At 39.5% G+C, this 25,350-nt stretch overlaps 2 protein-coding genes, 1 long non-coding RNA gene and 1 pseudogene across 4 annotated transcripts; all 4 read right to left on the bottom strand.

Annotated features, from left to right (window-relative positions):
- Positions 1-360: 360 nt before the first annotated feature.
- Positions 361-4,787, bottom strand: LOC110749466 (glutamate receptor 2.7-like; annotated as a pseudogene). Its single transcript, XR_015833841.1, has 5 exons — positions 4,685-4,787; positions 3,941-4,485; positions 1,941-2,755; positions 1,495-1,807; positions 361-1,414 (listed from the first exon to the last, which is right to left on the bottom strand). The product of XR_015833841.1 is annotated as a glutamate receptor 2.7-like (transcript).
- A 9,310-nt stretch (positions 4,788-14,097) lies between these two features.
- Positions 14,098-15,589, bottom strand: LOC110749483 (uncharacterized). Its single transcript, XR_015836682.1, has 2 exons — positions 15,312-15,589; positions 14,098-14,550 (listed from the first exon to the last, which is right to left on the bottom strand). It is a non-coding gene; the product is annotated as an uncharacterized LOC110749483 (long non-coding RNA).
- A 379-nt stretch (positions 15,590-15,968) lies between these two features.
- Positions 15,969-21,197, bottom strand: LOC110749479 (glutamate receptor 2.8-like). Its single transcript, XM_088247430.1, has 6 exons — positions 20,976-21,197; positions 19,629-20,873; positions 18,084-19,429; positions 17,644-17,956; positions 17,105-17,511; positions 15,969-17,000 (listed from the first exon to the last, which is right to left on the bottom strand). The coding sequence occupies exons 2-6, from the start codon at positions 19,984-19,986 to the stop codon at positions 16,431-16,433; spliced, it is 2,994 nt and encodes a 997-aa protein (XP_088103556.1). The 5' UTR covers positions 19,987-20,873; positions 20,976-21,197; the 3' UTR covers positions 15,969-16,430.
- A 177-nt stretch (positions 21,198-21,374) lies between these two features.
- LOC110749480 (glutamate receptor 2.8-like) lies at positions 21,375-25,001 on the bottom strand. The gene is made up of 5 exons (XM_021949592.2): positions 24,667-25,001; positions 23,257-24,545; positions 22,816-23,128; positions 22,310-22,716; positions 21,375-22,213 (listed from the first exon to the last, which is right to left on the bottom strand). Exons 1-5 carry the CDS (start codon positions 24,941-24,943, stop codon positions 21,599-21,601), a joined length of 2,901 nt encoding a protein of 966 aa, XP_021805284.2. The 5' UTR covers positions 24,944-25,001; the 3' UTR covers positions 21,375-21,598.
- Positions 25,002-25,350: the final 349 nt, after the last annotated feature.

The following is a 25,350-nucleotide window of genomic DNA, read 5'->3' as shown; positions in this document are numbered from 1 at the left end:
AAAACTGAACAGAGGTCGAAACTGGAAAACAGAAAAAAACGACTCTGTGAAGAAACGACCGGTCGCTAGTGTCTCACGACCGATCGCTCATCACACATTTATTGAAATTTCGACTCTGTGAAGAAACGACCGGTCGCTAGTGTCTCACGACCGGTCGCTTGTTACTGTTCACGCACTTTTCATTGCACTGTTCATAAGTGATAAAGTGGTGATAAAAGGGTGATAGAAAGTGCTGTTTGTATTTTTCTTTAGTTTTCTTGTGTTGTTTCATTTCTTTTACACTTCTTTACTCATTTTTAGTTTCCATTTTGCATTTGTGCATTTGTGGTGTGTCAAATAAGTGTTCTTTACGTACTCAAATTAGAACTTATAGGAAGCCGACAAGTTCTTCGTGGGATCGACCCCGTACTTACATAATCTATACTTCATTAGATTCGTGCACTTGCGGGTATTTTTAATTAGTTGTTTGCACATTAATTTGTGTCCTTTTAGGAATGCAACAGCACCTGCAGCAGCGGGAACTGCAGCAGGTGCTTCAGAGGGTGCTTCAAGTCCATTATTCTGAAAAGTATACGATTGGAGGTCCCATTGGTCGTATATTCTTAACACGACACAAATTCTTGTCCACAATGAGGCTCCTGGAACAAGTCGTCTTAGTTGCTGCAAGATCTCCTGACGTTCCGCATGCAAGAACATGGCAACAAATATGAGGAGAGCAAATGCTGAAGCAACCCCAGCAATGAGAAAGAGGCCCCAAAAGCTATCAAGGCTGAGACTACTTGAAGAGACCAGGCTGTTGGGGTCCGCACAACTTGCATCTTTCTTGAACCATATGCGCTCAATGTCTTTCATTTTCTCTCCCTCGCTCACATTTAAGATTGCCCTCGAAACGTCATGGGCAAGAGGCGAACCTTTTGGGAAGACCTGCAAGTTGCAAAAGATTCCTAGATGAGAAAACATGGTGGATATCAACAATTTAGAGAGAGACAGAGTGCAAGTGAACTTACAAAGCCAAAACCATCGGCTTTAAATGTTGGAGGTATCATGGTGTATTTCGAGCAATATGTTGCAAGAAATAGTTTCATGTAGGGTGTTTCATCAAAAGCTGCAGAAATACCAGATTTTCTACTACCATTGTGAAAAAGTTGATTCAACTCTTCTTCAGTATTAAAGGTCTTAAGATTCTCATCCTGAAAGCCTAGTTGTTTCAAAATCCCATAAACAAAAGAGCCTCTTTGATAAGCAACATTGTTCCTATTCTTGATGAGCAAATTTACATCAGTAACAGTTGGTTGGAGCTGTTGAACTGTTAATAGAGATGTTAAACTGGCGGTATAACTTTGGGTCAGTATGAGAACCACAAAGCACCATAGGATCACTACAAATCTAGCCAAGTTGCTCACCACTCGCTCCCCTGTTACAAAAGTTCAAAAGAACAAGTTAAAAACTACTCATTGTACTTTGGATTTTACTTTTTGAGGCATTTGAACTTACGGTGTGCGAAAACCATGGTTGAGAAGGTGAACCAAAAGATTGTGCCAACTTGGTGATCCGGAGGGCCACGAAAGTCTTTGTTTATCCGATGTTCCAGAACCCAGACAACGAAACCAATGAATATGAAAGAACACCCGCTTGTTACCCAAAGTTCCCATGTCAAAGGCTTCAAGAACACCCATGCAGTCTTACTTTTGTTGTCCTTTATAGGCACAACCATGAACACCCCAGATTCTGTGTATGGCAATGTAAAGTCAACATATAAGGACCTGTTTGCTCTAATGGTTATATCTCCCACTGCAGCATCATAGTTCTTTCAAGAAAACATGTCATTGTGTCAGTGAAGAAACCGGATAACTTTGATAAATTGCTATGTTAAAATGTAACTCAGGGCAGAAAAGAAAAACACAAAAACAAAAGGAAAAAGAGCTTAGAATGAGTCTTACCCCAAGAAACACTTGATTGACCAAGCCATTGTAACTGCCAGCGGCCTCACCATTAGGCAGGGATGGAGCTCATAAGGAACAGCGTACGGTAACGATTTTATTACAGCTTCGAAGACGTTTATGCAGTATCCACCATTGACAGTAGATGTATTAGTCTTAGGATCGTAAGTCACGGTCACAAATGTTGAAAACCCGTCCTGTACAGGGACTAAAATTGTCAGCCTTGTATCGCTTGTAGGAATTTGCCAACCTTTGGGAGCAGAGGTGGTATCTCCAGGCCATATAATGGATCCAAGACTAACATCAGAAGTAGAATATCTGCCTGTTTTTGTTGAATTTAATTTTCTTTCAAGTCCATTTTGGGGTGTCCAATATCCAACCAATTTCTCTCCATGGCCAAACACATTAACTATCTGAAAAGTTGATGATTGTAGTTGGCCATTAAGAAGACTGAAATCTCCTGAAAGGCCTTTGAAACTTGTAGCTAATAGTGCTTGGACAAGTTGAGGACCATTTTGAGAGATCCCAAATCCTTCTAGAGCAGTAGTACTAGAATTACCAGATGTCCTATTCATCTTTTGGAGGCTGAAGTTTTTAGCCCCAACTTTCTCAACTGCCATGGCCAGTGACCAAGCAGCATCATAAGCCCAAAATCCAAACACATCAAGTTTAACACCATGGACAGTTGGATTGTCTTGTTGGAATTTCCTTTTCCATCTAACTCTAAAACTTTCAAGCTCTTTTGTATTTGGGACATAAGTTTTTATACCCAACACCCCTTGCATATTTTCTAGGCAAAAGGTCGTTTTTGGTCCCTGTAGTTTGCCATTTTTGCCACTTTGGTCCCTGTCGTTTCAATTTGATCAATTTTGTCCCTATAGTTTTCAATTTAAGCAATTTAAGGACAATCTTCAATTTCTGTCAAAATAGAGTAACTGTCGTTAGTTGTTGAGGGGCATTTCAGTCAAAAACAAAGATAACCAAACCCCCCCCACCCCAAAAAAAACCAAGAATAAAATAACCAAAAAAAAAGTAAAAGAAGATACCCAGATTATCCAAACCCCACCGCCACTATCATCCTCCCCGACCCCAGCAAGGAATTGGCCTCAGAATTAATGGTAAACAGTTATAGATATGGTTTCTCTGGGTTTGCAGCCAAGCTCACAGAGTTTCAAGCCAAAAATTTTCAGGTATATTTTAAAAATTATTGCTATATATACGTGCAATAAAGATATGTCTGGTTTGCGATGATTGACAATTATTTAAAATATAGATATATAATAGATTCATGAGCTATACCTTCAGATGTCATCATTAAGTATTGTGCTCATTGCTTTTTATCCTTGCAGTTCTTGCTGAGAGTGTTCCAGTATTTCTTCAATGGCGTTCATGTAGTGGCTGCAAATTCCGGGAATTTTTTGAACCTTGGCGTTGTCGCCGCTGCCATTGATCACCATTTTGATGAAGCTGAGGGTGGGTTCAGAACAGAGGGCGAGGAAGGGGGATCCGGAGGTCGTCGCGGAGTGGGTGACTGCCTGGGTGTCGCGGCTAGGTTTGGGAGAGAGAGAGAGAGAGAGAGAGGTGGAGTTTATTGAGAAGTTTTGTGGTGGGAGGGTGGCAAGGGTTGGATATTGGGTGGGTGGTGTTGGGCAGTGGCTTGTTGGGTGGGGTTGGAGTGGTGGTGGGTGGTGATCTGATGGTGAAGTTAGGGGAGGGGGAGCGGACGGGAGAGAGGGAGAAGAAGATATTTTTTTATTATTAAAATTTTATTTTGTATTGCTTATTTTTAAAAGGAATTAATTTTTTAATAAATTGACGGAATTGCCCTTTTACAAGTAACGGAAGTTTAATAAATTTGACAGAAATTGAAAATTGTCCTTAAATTGCTTAAATTCAAAATTACAGGGACAAAATTGATCAAATTGAAACGACATGGACCAAAGTGGTAAAAGTGACAAACTACATGGACCAAAAGTGACTTTTTGTCTATTTTCTATGACAGAAGAATTTATGTAACTGAATGAGTTGGTAATTCCATCAGTCATTATCCAAGCATACCCTTCCTCCATCATGCCAATCTGATTGGCCTTGTTGAAAAGCCGAGAGCCAAGAGAAGGTAGCATGTGCACAATGAAGACCTGAGTTTGCATTCCCTTCAACTTGTAAAGCTCTGCCGCAATTTGGTCATCAGTGGCCTTTGGAGAAATGATACTCCGGTAGGGGATTCGAGCATCAACTTCTTGCAGAGCATCAGAAAGGGAGGGTATGATTCCCTCCCCAAACTCATTGTCAACATAGATGGGCACTACTTCTCTCCAACCAAAGGCTTGGATGATGGCACTTACGGCTTTCACTTGGGATGAGTCATTTTGTGCAGCTCTGAGAAAATATGGACTCCTGATTGCAGTGAGAGATGGGCTTGTTGCTGAAAATGAAATTATGGGCACTTGGGCATTGTCTCCAAGGCTGATCACGAAGTTGGTCTGCGTGGATGATTCGGGTCCTATAATTGCTTGCACTTTAACATTCTTTATTAGGTCTAGAGCTGTTTCAAATGTGAAAATGGATAATTAAATAAGATCCTGATATATGGTTCCCAATATTAAAAAAATAGTAATCAACTCATAATAAATAAATAAAAACCCACTGAGTATTAGAAAATAAGTGGGTGGCCTGGATTAATTGGATGGAAAAACAAAAACAAAAAACAAAACATGCAAAAAGAGAAGAGAGGTAGAGAGAACCTGCAGAAGCTGTGACAACAACATCTGAAGGGGATTTCCTTTGGTGCAGAACAAGCCTAGTGTTGTAGTAAGAATGAGAGGCATAGAAGTCAGAGAGGGCCATGTTGATGCAGTTCAGACCTGTTGTAAAATAGGCTCACATTTAGTATGCAAGCGAAGGAGTGAGCGACCGGTCGCAAGGTTTGGGCGACCGGTCGTTTAGAAGCAGATTCGAAATCTGGAAAAATCGCAACGAGCGACCGGTCGCAAGGTATCAGCGACCGGTCGCTATGTATCCAAATGGTCGTAGCGACCGGTCGCAAGGTATCAGCGACCGGTCGCTATGTATCCAAATGGTCGTAGCGACCGGTCGCAAGGTATCAGCGACCGGTCGCCCCTGTGCTGTGCTGATGTTTTCTTACGTGTTTTCAACTGTGTTTTCGGTGGCTATCGCTTTCCACAAGATTTCAGAGGCTTTGTGGGTCACTTCTGAGGTAAAAGAAGGTTGACTACCTGCTGGATAGTTGGGAGAGCACTCATTGCCAATTGGTTGTCTTGCTTTGAAGGATTCATTCTCCATTTTCTGGTTTAGTGGAAGGTGGCTGAAGTGGGATTATATTACTTACTTGTTCTTGTAGGATTTCAAAACATTTTTCCAAAGTTCATTTGAATATTAAACATGCATTTAATCAAATTAATCGCAGCGGAAGTCTATGGTGGTTGTTTAAATTCAAAAACAAAACTTCTTCCAAGTATCTTAAGCCATGAACATTGATATGTTTTTCATAAATGAAAATTCAAGAGAAATGATAAGATCTAATTACCCTTGAAGCAATTATATGAACCAATTTGTGTTTGGTCTTCTCTTGATGATTTCCTCTTTGTTGATCTCCTCTTTGATCTTTGATCTTTGCTCCTTGATCTTTCTCCTCCATGTGAGCCACAAAAGTATATGGCCTCTAAGTCTCCACACCAATGGAACCTTGAGATGAGAATAAGTATCTTGAGAATACTTGGATGCTAGTGCAAGATTCTCAAGATTGGTTTCAATCTAAACCACTTTGAAAGATGAAAGTGTTTCACTCTTGAAAACTATCATTTTTCTCTCTTTGATCTCCCAAACCTATTTGGTTGATGTTGGATTGTGTTTGTGTGTTAATGAGCTTATGGAAACAATTCTCATACATACTTACTTAAGCATTTTCGGCCAAAACCCATTGGGCTTCCAAAATTGGGCCTTATGACACTTAAACCATAATATTTAGTTGTCTTAAGCCCTTGGGCTTGTTACCCAACCATTTGGGCTTCCCGTTAACTATTACCGAGGCCCAAATATGTTTTTACACGTAGTAAATCATCCACATCAAATCAATCAAATTGATTTCCTCATTCTCATTTGTATTACTCAAAGTTAACCATTTAAGGTGTGCGATCCATTAGGTTCTAATTAGCAAGGCAGTGGGAAAATATTAGAACTCTTTCTAACCAACTGGAATTAAAACCCCTTTTTAATTCTTCCTTTATTTGGATCGATCACAATCAATCCTAGGACTTCCACAAGCCAAGAGTGACATCTAGCAATATATCAAGGCTACCCAAGCTAACCAGAATAGATGAAGAACCTATTCAGTTGGAATTGCAATGCAATACGGTCCTTCTCTTATACAATGTTTCAAATCATATTATTAGGGTACGGATTGTTTATGTCAAACCCCTAATATGATTTATAACCTCATGTGATTCAAAAGAACATGATTAAGAACAACTTTCTAAATCAAGCTCAAAATACTTTGGCCAAAGATTTACTGAATCACATCTTGAAACATTCTCCTTCTTTATCGAAAGTAGAGATTCCTTATTGTACATTCACATGCCCCTATGATGAATTAAGAGATCCCAACAACACTTAAGACAAATCTTTTACGGCTTGCCTTTAAGAGCTATCAAAGATCAATAACGCATCACAGGACAACCATGATGCCTCAGGTCTAAGGACTAATTTGCATTATTGCAACTATGAGTTCTCATTTGACATATAGATAAATACTCCATATGAGAACTACGGTTGATCGCGTTCAGTGTACTCATTCACTAATGAGCACCCACATACTTGTATTAGTGTCAACTACACAAATGGTTTGAGACTAACCATCCTCTCAATTGAGCATACATAATATGTGCTAATCTTGACGGTTTATCAATGCCCATTTGATAACCTATGATTAGGAACATTTTGGGATGCTACAGTTAGAGATTAAAGGTCTCCCGAATCTAATCTTCTTTAGATTACTTTATCTCTTATTTAGCATACCCGGGACATTTGTTTCTTTACACGATATAAAAGATAACAAATAAGTTTGCCCTTTATATATACGAAATGTATTCTAAGGAGATTACATCAAATGTATTGGCTCTTAGGGCACATTTCTAACAGTTCTAACCTCTAGTCTAAGTGGGTGACTAAAAGGAAAGAACGTGGTGGACAATCAGATATCCTATCTCTTGTCCATTGGCTTGTGTAGGTAATGGGATGAAGTAAGATAACTCAAGGGAGAAAACAAGTTGAATAAGAGGAAGTGGCTGAAGCAGAAACCATGTGTGGTTAATCTCAAGGCGGTCAAGTAGCTGGGTGCTATTGTGTTCAAAGGAGGTTAACTCACCAAGGGAGAACGTGAGAGAGAGCAATCAGTTCAAGTTTGGAGCTGAGTTGGGGTCTTAAGAGTCTAGACACCAAGGGGGGAAACACCAAGGGTTGTGAGAGTGTTCACAAGTGCATCAAAGTGTTGAGCAAGGGGTGTGAGAGAAAAGAGAGCTTGGGGAGAGAATAGAGTTCTAAGGGGGTTTTTCTGTGTAAAACCAAAGTTGTAACTTATTCTTTCATGAAGTGAATTTCTCAAGGGGATCACCAAGAGGATGTAGGCAATTGCTGAACCTCTATAAATTCTTGTGTCACTTTGTGCTTGGTTGTTGTCTCAAGTGTGTGTGTGTGCTTCATCCATCATTGTGTGTGTCACAAAGTCCATCAACAACAAGATCATTAGGGGAGTGAGTGAAAGTGTTTGTCCATTTTCACAACAAGTGGTATCAGAGCTGTGTTGGAGCAGCAAGTGCTAGTGTGTTGAAGATGGCAAGTGACAAGGAAGCTGAAGGTGGAAGTAGCTCTATGCATCAGAGGCTACCACAATCTGTCAGCATGAAGGTGGAGTTGAAGCCTTTCACAAGGAAGGAGAACTTCACACTTTGGCAAAGGAGGATGAAGTCAGCCCTTACACAACAAAATCTCAGTATTGTCTTGGAAGGCAAAGAGAAGAAGCCGGTTACCATGACAGATGCGGAGTGGGGTGTGCTAGATGAGTTGGCTAGAGGAGCCATCGAGAACTTCATCTCCGATGAGGTGCTCATCAACGTGATGAAGGACACAGCGAAGCAAACATGGGAGAAGCTCGAAGAGATGTTTGCAGGGAAGTCGCTATCCAACAAGCTCTTCCTCAAGGAGGAACTCCTAAATCTTCGGATGGTGGAGGAAGGAAATCTAATGGAGCATTTGAGCAGCTTCAATAGATGTGTTGCTGACTTGCAAAGAATGGATGTGTTGTATAATACGGAGGATAAGGCACTCATGTTACTAACATCCTTGCCTCCGTCTTATAAGCATTTCCGAACTACACTTATGTTCGGGAAGAGTACTCTGAATTTTGAGGAGGTGGTGCAAGATGTGATGACGCATCACAGGATGTCTCAACGTTCGGAGGAGAACTCTCAAGATGCTGGTTTGTTCGCAAGGAGTCGTTCAAGCAAGCAAGAAGGCAAGGGCAGCAAAAGGAATACTAAGTCCAAGGACAATGAAGGGTGCTTCGAGTGTGGATCTATGGATCATTGGAGACGAGATTGTCCGGTATGGAAGGAGAAGCTGAACAAGATGAAGAAAGCTGGAAGTTCAGCCCACGTGTGTGATGAGGACACATGTGATGAACTCTTGACGGTTACGGATGAAAGTAACGGGGAAGTCATGGCAAGTTCTTCGTGTAAGAATTCTTCTTCAAGTTGGATTTTAGATTCCGGGTGCTCATATCATGTGTGTGCAAATAAGTTGATGTTTGACACATATGAGGATAAGGATGCATGCAAGATTATGTTGGGAGACAAAACTACATGTGAAGTTTTGGGCATAGGGACTGTGAAGATCAAGTTGCAAGGTGGTGAAGTTTGGACTCTTAGTGAGGTAAGGTTTGTACCTGCACTAAGAACGAATCTAGTCTCTCTTAGTTCTTTGGATAGAGAAGGTTGCTCTTACAAGGCCAAAGGAGGGAAGCTCATGGTCACACAAGGTTCTGTGGTGGTTATGAGGGGGGAGATTCAACCAAACAACACATACAAGCTCTTGGGTGGTGCAGAGATTTGTACCAAGGAAGAGCAAGCAACAAATCTTAAAGTCAAGGAGCTGATCCAACATAATGCAGCTGCAAGTGTGCTCAAGAGATGTTGGGCAAGGAAGGTTAGTCAAGGTTGTGTGACTAATAATTCATCATCAAGGGTGCTTGATTTCAAAGGTGCAGAAGGTATGGAGTGGAAAATCCACAAAGGTGAAGTCAAGACAAGGAATGATGGGGAGGATGTTGTTGAAAGGAAACTTCTTGCCAAGGTGGTCATGGAGGAGTCTCCATTTGAGGTGGAGCTTGACACAAGGGCTGAAGAAGGAGGGCAACAACAACAAACTCACAAAGGGGTTCTACTTGAGGTGGAGCCATCATCAATTGCAAGGTCCGGGCCCAAGGAATCCATCAAACCTTCCCTAGGTTTTGGATGGATGGACCAAGAAGTTCCAACCACGTTTCGGAGTGCTATAGGGAGCATGAAGCGGGAAAGTTGGAGAAGTGCATTGATGAAAAGAAATGTGTTCTTAAATCCAAGAGCAAGGAGTGCTAAGTGGGGATTTAGTGAACAAATGTTTGGTATGTGGTTTGCATATCAAGGGAAGTCCAAGGTTCAAGGTTCCAAGGAGGCAAGGAGCAACGAATTTGGCAAGGGGGAACTCTTCTCTGCACAAGAGGTCCAAGTTACTCAAGTTTAGGCTTGGGTGGAGCACCTTCCACCAAAGGTGCATTGAGGCAAGAGGTGTATTGCCATGGTGGAGTTCTTGGAAATTACTAGAACGATTTCTAAGAGGTTGAAGAGGTTCTAGAGGTCAACAATGGTTCACGGGTTGATTAAATGGTTCGCCAAGGTGGAGATTGTTGTAAAATAGGCTCACATTTAGTATGCAAGCGAAGGAGTGAGCGACCGGTCGCAAGGTTTGGGCGACCGGTCGTTTAGAAGCAGATTCGAAATCTGGAAAAATCGCAACGAGCGACCGGTCGCAAGGTATCAGCGACCGGTCGCTATGTATCCAAATGGTCGTAGCGACCGGTCGCAAGGTATCAGCGACCGGTCGCCCCTGTGCTGTGCTGATGTTTTCTTACGTGTTTTCAACTGTGTTTTCGGTGGCTATCGCTTTCCACAAGATTTCAGAGGCTTTATGGGTCACTTTTGAGGTAAAAGAAGGTTGACTACCTGCTGGATAGTTGGGAGAGCACTCATTGCCAATTGGTTGTCTTGCTTTGAAGGATTCATTCTCCATTTTCTGGTTTAGTGGAAGGTGGCTGAAGTGGGATTATATTACTTACTTGTTCTAACCTCTAGTCTAAGTGGGTGACTAAAAGGAAAGAACGTGGTGGACAATCAGATATCCTATCTCTTGTCCATTGGCTTGTGTAGGTAATGGGATGAAGTAAGATAACACAAGGGAGAAAACAAGTTGAATAAGAGGAAGTGGCTGAAGCAGAAACCATGTGTGGTTAATCTCAAGGCGGTCAAGTAGCTGGGTGCTATTGTGTTCAAAGGAGGTTAACTCACCAAGGGAGAACATGAGAGAGAGCAATCAGTTCAAGTTTGGAGCTGAGTTGGGGTCTTAAGAGTCTAGACACCAAGGGGGGAAACACCAAGGGTTGTGAGAGTGTTCACAAGTGCATCAAAGTGTTGAGCAAGGGGTGTGAGAGAAAAGAGAGCTTGGGGAGAGAATAGAGTTCTAAGGGGGTTTTTCTGTGTAAAACCAAAGTTGTAACTTATTCTTTCATGAAGTGAATTTCTCAAGGGGATCACCAAGAGGATGTAGGCAATTGCTGAACCTCTATAAATTCTTGTGTCACTTTGTGCTTGGTTGTTGTCTCAAGTGTGTGTGTGTGCTTCATCCATCATTGTGTGTGTCACAAAGTCCATCAACAACAAGATCATTAGGGGAGTGAGTGAAAGTGTTTGTCCATTTTCACAACAAGACCCTTCTTCCCAAACCCGGTATCGAAGTCAAGAACCACACCAACGTTAACTGGGGTGGTCTGTGCTGTGGCCAAGAAAGTAGACCAAAACAGTAAGAACAAGAAGCAGAGACAAAAAACAGGGTTGCAGCTAGCATTCTTGACCATGCTTGAAATTCTTCAAGGTTCAGTTTTGCAACTGATGGAATCGAGTAACGAGGATTCTTGTTTATATACACACTTTAATAATGTCAAATTGTCAACGTTTGAGTTTGGTTCAATAATTTGTTCCATCTAAATTGATTTTCTATATCAATGGGACTGGGACGTGTCTGAAGCTAGAAACATTCATATTGCTTAGCTTGTACAAGAAAAAAAAAATACTACATACACTTGCTCATCAAGTGTAGCGTGTGGTGTGGTGGTCAAGTAAGTACGCTTTTTTCCTCTCTTTTTTTGGTAATAAATTGTTAGTGTATACGTATGTTGAATTCTTGTGTAACACGCTTTTATTTCTTTTATATTTTTGCATACCTGTTGATTTTTTCGTACCTATATTTACTTTTGGCAAATCAGAGAACTACTACCATTCAGGTGTAGATTATTTTCTGTGAAGTTTAAGTCTACTTAGGGCTAACTTTACAGATTGCTGAGGCCTGCTAGGCTTGTTACTCTTGCTCTCTATTGGTCTAATTTACACGTTCATTTTACCAAGAAGAAGCAGAAGAACTTCTTAAAGAAAAAAGCACATGAAATTGCTAGATTTACAGCCAGTTTAGGTGAATTGAAAATTGAAGGGTGTCAGTGTCGCGACCTGGAGAACACATGAGATGATCAACTAAACAACAGTTGCCTTTATTTTTAGAATTCAAATTGGATCTTCAAACATTGATAGAATTATATATGACTGTCAGTTTCTAGACCTTCTGCACTCTCATTCAAAACAAACCTTGATGCCTACAGGGACATAAGAACAAATGCAAATTTTGGCGTTGAAACCCTTCGTTTGGATGAAGGAATTGAAAATTACATAGAATTCTAAAATGATGGAATTTAGATTTCCATCATTTTAATTTCTGGCGATTGAAGATTTTAGTGTTTGAATTTATGTATGTCGAATTTTGTATGACAAAATTTTGTAAATGGCACTATGGAAATTGTGTAATGACGCTTATTTTGGTGGAAATTAAACTTGGGAATTTGATGCCTCAATTTCCACGAATTTTTCTGCGCTTCATTTAATAAATTCCGAGCTTAAGTTACCAAACAAGGAAATTGTCAATTTCTTCTTTTAAATTCCCGACTTTTAGCTAAATTCTAAGTCATTTTTCCCTCATCCAAATGGAGGGTAGTAGCGAAGAAGCAGTAGTGTTCTCTTGTGCTATGTTGTTAAAATATCAATCTCAACTCTAAATTCAAGAATTTCTCACACAACTGTCCAAGTGAAATTCAAATAAACAGATTACATTTATTGTTATTGTTATTTTCAATCCCCTCCCCCCCACCCTCAAGTCCTATTTCCCCACTCACCTTATCTTCCTACCCACCATGTAACTTTGAAAACACACAATCCTATTTTTACACACACCATTCTTCCTAAAATACCCTTTAATTATTAATTCAAGCACATTCTTCATACTTTCATTCAAAGCATGCTTCAAACCTTCAACCCCTGTGGGATCATCTGTAAAGTATTATTAAAAATAAAAAAAATGAAGAAAATCACTTTCAATGTTCATCGTCTCTCCACCGAACGAAAATAATAACGGAGAGAAATGCCATAATTAGAAAGAAGACGAAGAGCAAATTGAGCAAATGGAACAGAAAGCTTGTGCCCTTGGGTTCATAAACTGAGGAGAAATATGATGGAATTGGATTGGACCCAGTTGGAAATTTTGAAGCTTTATTGGAATTTTGATTTGGGTTTGGTTGGGATGAGGGAGAGAAGGGAGGGGTTGGGGTTTGACAAGGATGAAGGAGAATAGGTGTTTTTTATATATAGATTTTCTATTTAAACCCCACACTGCTCTTAGTCCACCCCATGTTCTAAGTTCATCCATCTTTTAATTTAAAAATTCACAATTTCTAAGAAAACTCCACTATTTTCCCAAACTACCCTTGAATACACCCTAAACTGAAAAAATAAGAAATAAAAGAGATTTTCTATTTAGACCCCACAATTTTCTTTGTTCTCAACGGAAAAAAACACAAACAAATGGAACCCCAAACCTAAAATTTAATACAGAGAAAGAGAACAACTTTACCTCTCTCCAAGAACTGTAATTGGAATTCCAACACTTGGGTATTGTTGAGTTGAGAACTTGAGAGAGAGAGAGAGAGAGAGTTTGTAAACAGGAAGTTGGAAGGAGCTTGTGGTTGGGAATAATAATCTGGCAATAAGATGTAGAGGAGTTCGTATTTTTCTAAAACTTAATATGAAGAGTGGTGGGGTGTGTGGGGTGTGTGAATAGATGTAATAGGGTTAATTATTAAGTTGGATGACCTTTTTTGTCTTTTTACACAATAATAAAACTTACAGCTTAATGATTTAAGTATTGGGGTGAACTAGGAGAAGTTTGGGGTTTAAATAGAAAATCTTTTTTTTAAAATCCTTAAGTCCTTAAAAGTCATTTTACAAATGGATAAATTTGTTTTAAAATTTTGAAGATAAGGTGGATGGGGAAATAAGACAAGGTGGATGAAAATAGTAGCACTCTTATCAAATTATATTTGACCTTGGTATTTGGTGAAGCACCTACTTGCTAAGGCAACTAGTGTTGTGATCTCAGTTAGACGAGCCCAGAAGCAACTGAACTAAACAACTAGACATAAAGAACTCCATATGCCTGCACTGAATAAATGGTAAACAAATTGTTTTTGGCGGTTTACTAAATTGCCTATAATGTTTTAGGGAAAGGAAAATAAATGTCAAAGTAAAACAGGAGGAGAAACAATTCAATTAGTAGAAAGTAGGCAGTCTTATCTAAGATGACAGATTTACATATGCTGTGACGATTGGGTTCCTGATCATGTAAGTGGTATTAGTAAGCTTTTTTCCGCCGCTAAGCGTTGAAAAAGTCCTTTGTGCACTTATTAGCGACGACAATAAAAACCGCCGCTTCCATATAATTCTGCACTTGTCCACACCTCTGAGAAGAAGTTTTATTTTCTCCAAAACACAACATAGTTTTGGGAATCTCCATCCGTTCGAAAAGGAACATCAAATGGTCCCTACTTGGTAATTTTACATAAAATTTTCCACAAAAATATTGTGCAGGTATATTACATGCCAAAAATAATCCGAAAGAAGAATCCTCCCTCACAAAGCATTTAGCAGCACAACTTCCCAACAGATTGCGAGTCTGCAAACTCAACAGAAGATTCAGTCCCATGGCATTCCGCGGCCACCCTGCATCAGAAAGCACTGCTGTGAGAGATGGGACTTCAGGAAAATAAGATAATACCCAAGAGCATGTGCTATTATGAGTCCTCTCCATTTGAAAATCATAAAGATTGAAGAGGCCAATGTATCCAAATAGCTCTTGCACATCAACCATGTCCCCTTCCCTTCTGATCCAGCAAGTTTCCTGAGTGTCACTGCATGAATGAGAGTAGATACTTAATAATCACACTGGAACTTAAAACAGTTGATTATTTATGTTGTAAAATTCATGTTGAGAGAAGACCAAAAACACCTCCTGTGGTTTCTACTCCTTAGCAACAATAGCAAGACAGAATTCAGAAAATAACAAAAAGGAATACATGAGTGAAAAATAAGTATATATTGAGTATGGAACTCAGTAATGTAAATATTCGCAGAAAAAAGATAGCAGGTACATGAAAAAGCCATCTAGCTACTAAGCAATTTGGATTTCAACTTTCAAGATGTGCTTCCTTTCTTACAAAGATATATGGATTGAATATGTGGCTGTAATACAATGATTCTCACTCCTCACCCCCTGGGGAAGAAGAAAAGAAAGAAATCCCCCACCCCTAAAAAGCCCTTATTTTAATTTCTAACACAATTCCTCTATAAGCTACAATTTTTCACAAGACCTAGAATACAAGGTTTAGGGATATACAGTGCAAAAGTTGATACTTTGGACCTTAGCATGGCAAATAAGATGAAATTAAGCCATTTATTTTGACAGGATAGAGCAAGAAAGCATATATAAACAACAATTTTGAGAACGCCCAATTTTAATTCAACTCCACTGAATAAAATTAACAGCTAATTTAACAATAGGGTTGAAATTTACACCAAATCCAATTAGCGACACTACACAATTAGAGGCTGGAGCCTAGAGAATTTCAGACCCACAATGTCTAAAATGAAGTTTTAAATAAAAAGTTTTTACCTTTGGGCTTTCCATGCCATTAACGTAATTGGAGGAGTTTTCATACGAGTTCACAGCTGAAGCTCTCGCATCGTCCCTTCAAGCTCTGGGCAGGAATTGATCAAAAGCAAATGAAAAGAAAGTTCTACAGAGGAAACGAAGGGAAGAAGAAGAAAGAGAAATTGGGCTTTGGGCTTTGGGGTAACGAGCCGATTCCGTAATTGTTTTGTTCTATGTTTTCTTAATGGGCTATTTGTTTGGCCCTTTTGTTCTATGTTTTGGGTCTGATTTGTTATTTGAAGGACCTTATATTTTATATGATTTTTGTATGTAACATGTCATTGTGAATTTGGGTCTTTTTTATAGGGCTTTTGTCCACCTCTTTTTTTTATTAAGTATTTTCGACAAAAATAAAAAATAAGAATTTCATTATTTTTCTAGAAAATTTTTCTACACACATATATATTGTTAATTGATCATAATATTCAAGCTCAATAGAGGGCTCTCCATGGAAATTACCTGCACCAACTTGAGCTGTCTGCAAGGCAAAGACGATAAACGCAATTAACCCAAGAAGAAACATCTTCTTGCCCAAGAAAATAATAAAATAGAAACTATTCATATGTGATAAAGTTTGAAGTCAAACCATACTCTAAATATGGATAAGTGTTAGGTGACTGAATGAAACTTCATAGATCATTCATTATAATATAATTGTTTACCATCATTTAACAATGCAAGGCCAAACTCGTTCCTTCAATTTCTTTTAAGAAATCAAGCATGTGAACCCATCTAATGCCATCATTTGCACTCACTCTCCTTCTTTCAAAGAAGTTCATCACATTCTTCCACAGATTTAAAAACCTAGCTTGAAGACATCAAAACCTTGTATTTGTTCTTTTCTTTTTTTCGCCATCACTCTTTTTCCGCTTTCGGCACTGGCAGGTGACCCTCCACAGGCCAAACGGGACTCTTTTTTTGCTTCAAAGAAGTTATATACAATGCTACTTTTCCCAGGAGACTCTGTGTATAACAACACCATCTGACTTAATGTATCAATAGAAAATCATGGATGGTATTTGTGTATACAAGTCACACCAGAAGTGGGAAAATTTATATTAACTGTATTATTAAGCTGCTTCAGCAAGTTCTTGCAATTGTGATAGCATGCTCATGGTCAACAGCTGAAACTATTTCTGGAGATACTTGACCAGTAGATGGAGTTGCTTGCTCTGCAAAGTCTGCGTGGTTCGAAATATAGCTGCGTGGACTTTCTGGCCAGTTGTTGTTTGGTGAAGCAGCAGCATTAACTTCATCACCAGCACCAGCGATGCCATCTCTCTGTTGAGGGCTCTTAAACATACGAGAGCTGTGTTCTTTCTCGTTGAACATCTTGAACATGGCTCGAATCCTTCTCCATCCAGAGGCTCTTGAATCATCAGGGTGCATCAAGATGTGCCTATGCTTGTGAAGGAAGGAAGCTACATATATGATGAGAGCTAGTATTGAAGCCACCCCGGCAGTGAGGAAGAGGCCCCAAAAGCTAGCAAGGCCAAGACTGTAGCTAGCCACCTGTGGGCTTGAGTTATCTACACAATTCTTTTCTACACTAAACCATTTGTTTTCAATGTTCATTATCACCTCTCCTTCAGTCACGTTTAGGACTGCCCGTGAAAGATCGGGTACAAGAGGAGAACGCTTTGGAAAGGCCTGCAGGAAGTCACCTCAGAGAATTACCACATCAAAGAATTCAAGCATGCAACTATGAGAAATACATTAGCCAATTACTATGTGTACTAGGAGAGAGATCTTACGAAACCAAATCCAGCGGCTTTAAAGATGGGTCCGATCATGGCATATTTGGTACAATATTTTGCAAGAAAAAGCTTCATGCTGGGGGTTTCATCAACAGCAGCAGAAATACCACCATTTGCACTTCCTTTTGAAAGAAGTTCATCACACTCTTCAAAAGATCGAAACATCTTTATCTTGGAATCATCAAAACCTACTTGTTTCAAGAGTTCGTAGATGTAAGTATTCTCTGCGTAGCCCACATTATCCCCGTTCCTTAGAACATCCTTTATATCTGAAACAGTAGGCTGGAGTTGCTGGACAGTTAATAGTGACGCTAGACTAGCCGTGTAACTTTGAGTCAGTATTAGCATCACAAATACCCATATGACCATCACAAATCTGGCCAAGTTACTAACCACTCTCTCCCCTGTAAAGTGCAGATTCGAGAAGTACAGAAAAGAAAATTGTTAAAGTTAGTATCAATATGAGTTATTGAACAACTTTAATTTGATACTTGAAAATTTTTCTTTTAAATATGAAAGAGGTGATGGAGAATTACTATGTGAAAAAACCATGGTTGAGAAAGAGAACCAGACACTGGTGCCAACTTGATGTGATGGAGTGCCACGGAAGTCTTCATTGATTCGATGCTCCAGAACCCAAACCACAAAACCAATAAAGAAGAAGAAACAACAAGTTGTTAGCCAAAGGTCCCATGTCAAAGGCTTCAAGAAAACCCATGCATTTTGGTTTCTCATGTCTATGACTGGCACAACCATTACTACACCAGATTCTGTGTATGGCATGGTAAAGTCTGCATACAATGACCTATTTCCTCTAATTGTTGTATCTCCCACCACAGCATCATAGTTCTGCAGTAAATTAATTTAACATACATGTTAATCATTTTCAGCATTCAAATTAAGAAACTGAATCAAAAGTTAAATCAGAAAATGACATGTGTGGATGAAGTTCGTAATGAAAAACAAAGAATTTTACCCCAAGATATATTTGGTAGATCAAATCATTGTAAGTGCCAGCACTGGTTCCATCAGACTTTGCAAAGGGAATGAACTCATAAGGTAGAGCATACGGTAACATTTCCACTGCAGCCTGAAAAACATCTATACTGAACCCAGTCACATCTGTCATGTTAGTGCTAGGATCCTTCGTTACCTTAACCAACTCTGTAAAACCATCCTTCACAGGAACTCCTATTCTCAACTTCTTGCCGTTTGTTGGGTTCTCCCATCCCTTGGGAACAGAGAGAGAATCTCCTGGCCATATAATGGGTCCAAGTCCAAGTTTGCTCTTGGGAGTTGAAAATATGCTTGAGTTTGCTGATGAACCCAATATTTTCACCAGTCCATTCTGTGGTGTCCAAAATCCAATTCCTCTTGCTCCACCACCATTTATATTAACTATCTCAAAATTTGATGATTGAAGTTGTCCATCAACAAGGCTGAAATCTCCAGCGATGCCTTCAAATCTAGTAGTTGACAAGGCTTGGCAAAGTTCTGGACCATATTTAGAGACCTCAAAACTTTCAAGAACTGCTGAGTTGAAGGAAGCATTTGTATTTTGGAAGCCAAAGGTTGCAGTTCCAACTTCTTCAATTGCCATGGCTAGTGCAAAAGCAGAATCATAAGCCCAAAGTCCAAAAACATCCAATGAAGCATCAATGATGGTTGGATTGTCTTGTTGGAATTGTCGTTTCCACCGTGGCATGAATTCTTCAAGCTTTATTGTTTGTGGAACATAAGTTTGTATACCCAATACACCTTGCATGGAACTGATGACTGAAGAATTTAGATACCTTAATTCATTAGGTATCCCATTAGTAGTGAGCCAAACATAGCCTTCGGTCATCATTCCAATCTCTCTGGCCTTTGCAAATAACCTAGATGATAGATCCGTCCTCATGTGGACAATGAAGACTCTAGTTTGCATTGTCATTAACTTGTAAAGCTCTTCAAGAATTTGGCCGTCAGTGGCTGACGGGGAAATGGCACTCCGGTAGGGGACACGGGCATCAACCTCTTCCAGCGCATCAGTTAAAAATGGTATGACTCCCTCCCCAAACTCATTATCTATGTAGACAGGCACAACTTGCCTCCATCCAAAAGCTTTTACAATAGCGCTTAAGGCTTTCACTTGGGATGAGTCATTCTGTGCAAATTGAAAAAAGTAGGAGCTCCGAAGTGAATTAAGAGAAGGGCTTGTTGCAGAAAATGATATGATGGGCACATGAACTTGGTCTCCAAGGTTAATAAGAAAGCCTGCTTGCATAGATGTCACTGGTCCTAGGATTGCTTGCACTTTTTCATTCTTTATTAGATCTACAGCTGCGCTCAATGAAAAACAGGTGAATATATTTAAAATTAGTTTGGACTGCAAAATACATACATAAAACTTAGGCTCCACCTCAAGAGGAAGATTTGTCAGAGTTATTGAAAGAAAATCACATTAAAGAGAAATGGTAAAAAATGCGAAACATTGGCATTCTTTACAAGAGCAGATGCTTGCAAAAGGAGAGAGAATTACCTGCCTTAGCTGCACCCACAACATTTTGTTTGGAGTCCCTGGTGTTCAAAACCAGCCTAGTTTTGTAGTTAGCATGAGAAGCATAGAAGTCTGAGAGGGCCATTTTGATGCAACTCAACCAAATCTTCCCATTCCTTGAATTAAGGTCATCAAGAACAACCCCTACATTTACTGGGATGGTTTTGTTTTGTGCCATGGCTAAGGAAGTCCATGAACAAAGAAAGAAGAAAAAGATAGACAGAAGAAGCTCAAGGTTGGGAGGGTTTTTCTTGACCATGTTTGAAAATTTTGAAAGCTGCGTAATTTGGTAATCCAGTATTCCTTCTAATTGTCCAAACAAACTTACTCTTATGTACATGGAGATGATGGTGATGGTCGAAGGCCTTGAAAGTCATAGCTAAACAATCCATCAAATACGCTACTTAGTTTCAATCATGAATGCAGTCATAATTACCAAAAGGACATAGTGTGCCCTATTGTCTTTCCTTCTAGATACTTTCCCAAGCATTTCATTTATGTATAGCAATGATCCTTTGACTAGTTAAACCATGGAAAATATCCCTTCCCCAGCAACCACGGTGCTCCAGGTCTAGTTCTTAGTCCATCTCAAACTCACATTAAGTAGGAAGATGGTCCTTGAACCACACTTCCATCCAAAAAGATTTCATTCAAAGCTCTTGGACCATGGAATCTCTTTATAAAACACACAATGCAAGTCAGCACACGTTCAAGTCTTGGTATGACGAAAACAAAACTTAATCAAAGTTGAAGACTTTTTAGCAACAATTTTTTTTAAATGTACCTGTACTAAGAATAATGCAAATTACAAAGTCAACGAAATTTGTAGTTGTGCCTACAGCAGCCTACAAAGTCAACGAAATTTGTAGTTGTGCCTACAGCAGCCTACAGTTAGCAATTCAAGGTGAGTTAATATGACCAATTTGGACTTGACCCAAAAACAAAAAATAAAAAATAAAAAATCAGACCAATTTTGATTTGACGCAAAAAAAAATGGTGTTCCTTGTTTGTGGGTTTAGGCTGGTCATGAATGCAAGGGTAAATGGGTCATTTTGCGTCATCAATCCTTCAGCTAATCACGCACCCATCCCGCCATATGAAATCAATTTAGGGATTTGGACTTAGGGCAGCAGATTGGAAGAGGTCTTACAGTCTAGTGAGATGAGATCCAAGATATTGGTGACAGCAATAGGAAAAGGCCCAAACTTGAGACTGAATAAAACCTCTCTGCAAATTCGCAAATAAAGAACCAATTTTTATTATCGAAAATTTAAATACTCTCGGCAATGAAATCGAATCGAATGGAAGGATGAAGAAAAAATGGCTTACAGCTCAGTGACGACTCTGTCAATGCAAAACGCAGGGCGCCATTTTCGCAGCTTGAGCGACTCCATCTTCAGGCTACACTAAACGCGCGGAAAGGGAACGCTGCGTTTTGGTCCGTTGGTGACCGTTGGGTGACGCCAAATTCAAATGACGCAAACACGTCACGCGACTATTTAGCGGGACAGTGATTAAATGGTAGACAGGGCAACCAATAATAGTGACAACATTAAATGGTTGAATCGTTGACAAAGACTCGATCCATCAATTTTTGATAACGATAAAGATAGAGGGGTGTGAGCGTTGGGAAAAATTATTAGGTACGGGTATGGCCGTCTGTATTACGTTATTAATTCAGCGTATTATAATATCAGTAGAAGACGAGTTAATATTTTAAGTAGAATATTAATAAATAAACACCTGTTATAATATTTGTGTATTGGAACACCACGTGACAATATATCGATTACTAAATATATTATACAAAATCAAAGTCTTCTATTTCTGAGTTCCCACTACTACAACAGAAGATAATGCTTGAATACATGATACATGGTTAAGAACTTAAGAGCTAGTTTAAGCCAAACTCTTTATTTATTTATTTCCTATTAATTCTCTACATATACATATTAATTGTTATCTTGAGCTGTTGCAGGAGTTGTATGCATTTCTGCAATAATGGTAGCAGGATCAGTAGTAATTGGAACTATTTCTAGAGATGCTTGACCAGGAGATTGTGTTTGTTGCCCTCCAAAGAATTCAAAATTTGCATCTGTGTGGTTGGAATTAAAGCTGGATGTACTCTCTGGCCAGTTGTTATTTGGTGAATTAGCACCACCTGCAATATTATCTGGATTACCAGCAATACCATCTCTCTGTTGACTGCTCTTAAACATACGAGAGTTGAAGTCTCTTTCGTTGAAAATTTCGAACATGGATCGAATCTTTCTCCATGTTAAGGCTTTTGAATCCGGTGGGTGTTTCAAGATGTGCTTGTGCCTGTAAAGGAATGAAGCTACAAATATGATGAGAGAAAGTAATGAAGCCACCCCAGAAATGAGGAAGAGCCCCCAAAAGCTATCAAGGCCAAGACTGTTGTTGGAAAGTTCTGGGGTGGGGTTATCTTTACAATTGTCCCCTTTCTTGAACCATTTGTTTTCAATGTTCAGGATCACCTCTCCTTCGGTCACGTTTAGCACCGCCTGTGAAACATCCGGCAGAAGAGGGGAACGTTTTGGAAACACCTACAAAGTCATGACCTCGATCAGCAAGTTAACAAAGAAATCTTGTAGGATATATAAATTTTCTTGCATGAACATGTAAGAGGAGAGAGATCTCACAAAGCCAAACCCAGCAGTTTCAAAGATAGGACCTATCATAGTATACTTGGAACAAAACTTTGCAACAAAAAGCTTCATGTTGGGGGTTTCATCAACAATAGCAGCAATACCACCATTTGCACTTCCTTTTGAAAGAGCTTCATCAATTTCTTCCATTGTTTTGAAACCCTTAAGCTTGGTATCCGCAAAACCAACTTGTTTCAAGATATCGTAAACATAAGCATCCGTTAAGTAGCCGACATTTTCCCCCTTTCTCAATAGATCCTTTATATCTGTAACAGTTGGCTGAAGTTGTTGAACAGTTAACAGTGATGTCAGACTGGCTGTGTAACTTTGTGTCAATATTAGAACAACAAATACCCATATAATCATCACAAATCTAGCCAAGTTGCTAACCACTCTTTCTCCTGTACAAGTGCACAAGGACATTGTTAATTAACAATTTATAGTGCAGGTTATCTTATGAAATATTGATTTGAAATGAGAGAAGGGTCATGGAGAATTACTTTGTGCAAAAACCATGGTTGAGAAGGAGAACCAGATGCTGGTGCCAACTTGGTGTGATGGAGTGCCACGAAAGTCTTCGTTAATCCGATGTTCAAGAACCCACATCACAAAACCAATAAGGACGAAGACACAAGAAGTAGTCAGCCAAAGCTCCCATGTCAAAGGCTTCAAGAAAACCCAAGCATTTTTGCTCCTGACGTCTATGACTGGCACAGCCATTGCTACACCGCATTCTGTGAATGGCATTGTGAAGTCTACATACAAGGACCTATCTGCTCTAATTGTTGTATCTCCCACCACAGCATCATAGTGCTGCAGTCAAGTAAAGATATTTGTCAAAATCTCAATAAATAAATTGAATGGTTTCTTTCTTTCCAATCGGAAGTTGAATCAGAAAACTCACATTCAAATTTAACAATATAAAAGATAAGGAAATTTACCCCAAGATATACTTGATAGCACAAATCACTATAAGTGCCAGCGCTTGTACCATCAGGTTTTGCAAAGGGAATGAACTCATAAGGAAGAGGGTATGGCAACACTTTCACTGCAGCCTCAAAGACGTCTATAGTGAAGCCAGTGACGTTGATTGCGTTAGTGCTTGGATCTTTCGTGATCTTAACAAACTCTGTAAAACCAACCTTGACAGGAACTCCTATTCTCAACTTCTTGTCGTTTGCTGGGATCTGCCATCCCTTTGGAGCAGTGAGAGAATCTCCTGGCCACATAATAGGCGCAAGATTGCCCTTGTTGGAAGTTGAAGAAAAGCTTGTGTTTGTTGAATTCAATTTGTTCATCAGTCCCATTTCTGGTGTCCAAAATCCAACCACTCTTCTTCCTCCACCATTGACATTAACTATCTGAAAAGTTGATGACTGAAGTTGCCCATCAACAAGGCTGAAATCTCCAGCAATGCCTTTAAATCGCATACTAGATAAGGCATGGGAAAGTTTTCGACCGTATTGAGACACCTCAAAGCTTGCAGTCCCAACTTCTTCAACTGCCATGGCTAGTGCAAAAGCAGAATCATAAGCCCAAAGTCCAAAAACATGCAATTGAGCATCAATTATGGTTGGATTGTCTTGTTGGAATTGTCGTTTCCACCGTGGCTTGAATTCTTCAAGCTTTACTGTTTGTGGAACATAAGTTTGTATACCCAACACACCTTGCATGGAACTGATGACTGAAGAATTTAGAGACCTTAATTCATTAGGTATCCCATTAGTAGTGAGCCAAACATAGCCTTCGGTCATCATTCCAATCTCTCTGGCCTTTGCAAATAACCTAGATGACAGATCCGTCCTCATGTGGACAATGAAGACTCTAGTTTGCATTGTCATTAACTTGTAAAGCTCTTCAAGAATTTGGCCGTCAGTGGCTGACAGGGAAATGGCACTCCGGTAGGGGACACGGGCATCAACGTCTTCCAGCGCATCAGTTAAAAATGGTATGACACCCTCCCCAAACTCATTGTCAACGTAGACAGGCACAACTAGTCTCCATCCAAAAGCTTTTACAATAGAACTTATGGCTTTCACTTGGGATGAGTCATTTTGTGCAAATTGAAAAAAGTAGGAGCTATGGACTGAATTAAGAGAAGGGCTTGTTGCGGAAAATGATATAATGGGCACATGAACTTGGTCTCCAAGGTTAATAAGAAAGCCTGCTTGCATAGAAGTCCCTGGTCCTAGGATTGCTTTCACTTTCACTTTCTCTATTAGATCTACAGCTGCGCTCAATGAAAAACAAAAGAACAATAACTATTTACTAAGAAAGGGAAGAAAAAAAAAACAAGAAACTGTTGAAGAAAGAAGGTCTATCATTTGCTTAAGTGCAAAGTCTAGGGTTACCTGAGGCAGCTGCACCTACAACACTTTTTTTGGAGTCCCTAGTATTCAAGACCAGCCTAGTTTTGTAGTTAGCATGAGAAGCATAGAAATCTGAGAGTGCCAATTTGATGCAGCTCAACCAAATCTTCCCATCCCCTGAATCAAGGTCATCAAGAACAAGCCCAACATTCACTGGGATGGTTTTGTTTTGTGCCATGGCCAAGGAAATCCATGAACAAAGAAAGAAGAAAAAGATAGAAAGAACAAGCTTAAGGTTCAAAGGCCTTTTCTTGATCATATTTGAAGCTTTTGAACCCTGCTTAATCTGATTGCATTCTGTCCAATTAAGTGTCCAAACAAACTTATATATATGCAGATAGATCGTGACAGCCGAAGAATTCGAAAGTCGTAGATAAACAATCCATCAGATACGCTACTTGGTTCAATCAACATCAATGCTATTATAATTATAGAAAAATAAATGATCTGTCTTATTGTCTTTTTAATTTCATGTAAATGGAGTGAAAAAATAAATAAAACTTGTAGTTGGCTGTAGTCTTCTAGAAGCATTTCATCTCCTCTACTAGTGTGATTTAAAAGACTAGCGGGTTCTGGTCTTCTTCTTAGCACAAGTTCAAAGTCTTTGATGAAATTGAAGGGAAAACTATCTGCAAATAGTGCCTGCAGTTAGACATTCAAAGCAAA

The sequence above is a fragment of the Prunus avium genome, chromosome 1, assembly GCF_965620075.1.
Source record: "Prunus avium chromosome 1, drPruAviu1.hap1.1, whole genome shotgun sequence".
Taxonomy (NCBI): domain Eukaryota; kingdom Viridiplantae; phylum Streptophyta; class Magnoliopsida; order Rosales; family Rosaceae; genus Prunus; species Prunus avium.
The sequence above is the reverse complement of the archived record's forward strand: the minus strand, read 5'-3'. Positions and strand labels throughout refer to the sequence as shown.

Excerpts from the sequence above, each read along its gene's own strand:
- LOC110749479 (XM_088247430.1), bottom strand. The coding sequence starts at position 19,986 with ATGTACATAAGAGTAAGTTTGTTTGGACAATTAGAAGGAATACTGGAT. Across the intron at positions 19,430-19,628 it reads TGTGGGTGCAGCTAAGGCAG|CTGTAGATCTAATAAAGAAT; the intron begins GTAATTCTCTCT and ends CATTGAGCGCAG. Across the intron at positions 17,957-18,083 it reads TCTACCAAATATATCTTGGG|AACTATGATGCTGTGGTGGG; the intron begins GTAAAATTCTTT and ends AATTTACTGCAG.
- LOC110749480 (XM_021949592.2), bottom strand. The coding sequence starts at position 24,943 with ATGATCAAGAAAAGGCCTTTGAACCTTAAGCTTGTTCTTTCTATCTTT. Across the intron at positions 23,129-23,256 it reads GCTATCAAGTATATCTTGGG|CACTATGATGCTGTGGTGGG; the intron begins GTAAATTTCCTT and ends ACTTGACTGCAG. Across the intron at positions 22,717-22,815 it reads AACCATGGTTTTTGCACAAA|GAGAAAGAGTGGTTAGCAAC; the intron begins GTAATTCTCCAT and ends GCACTTGTACAG.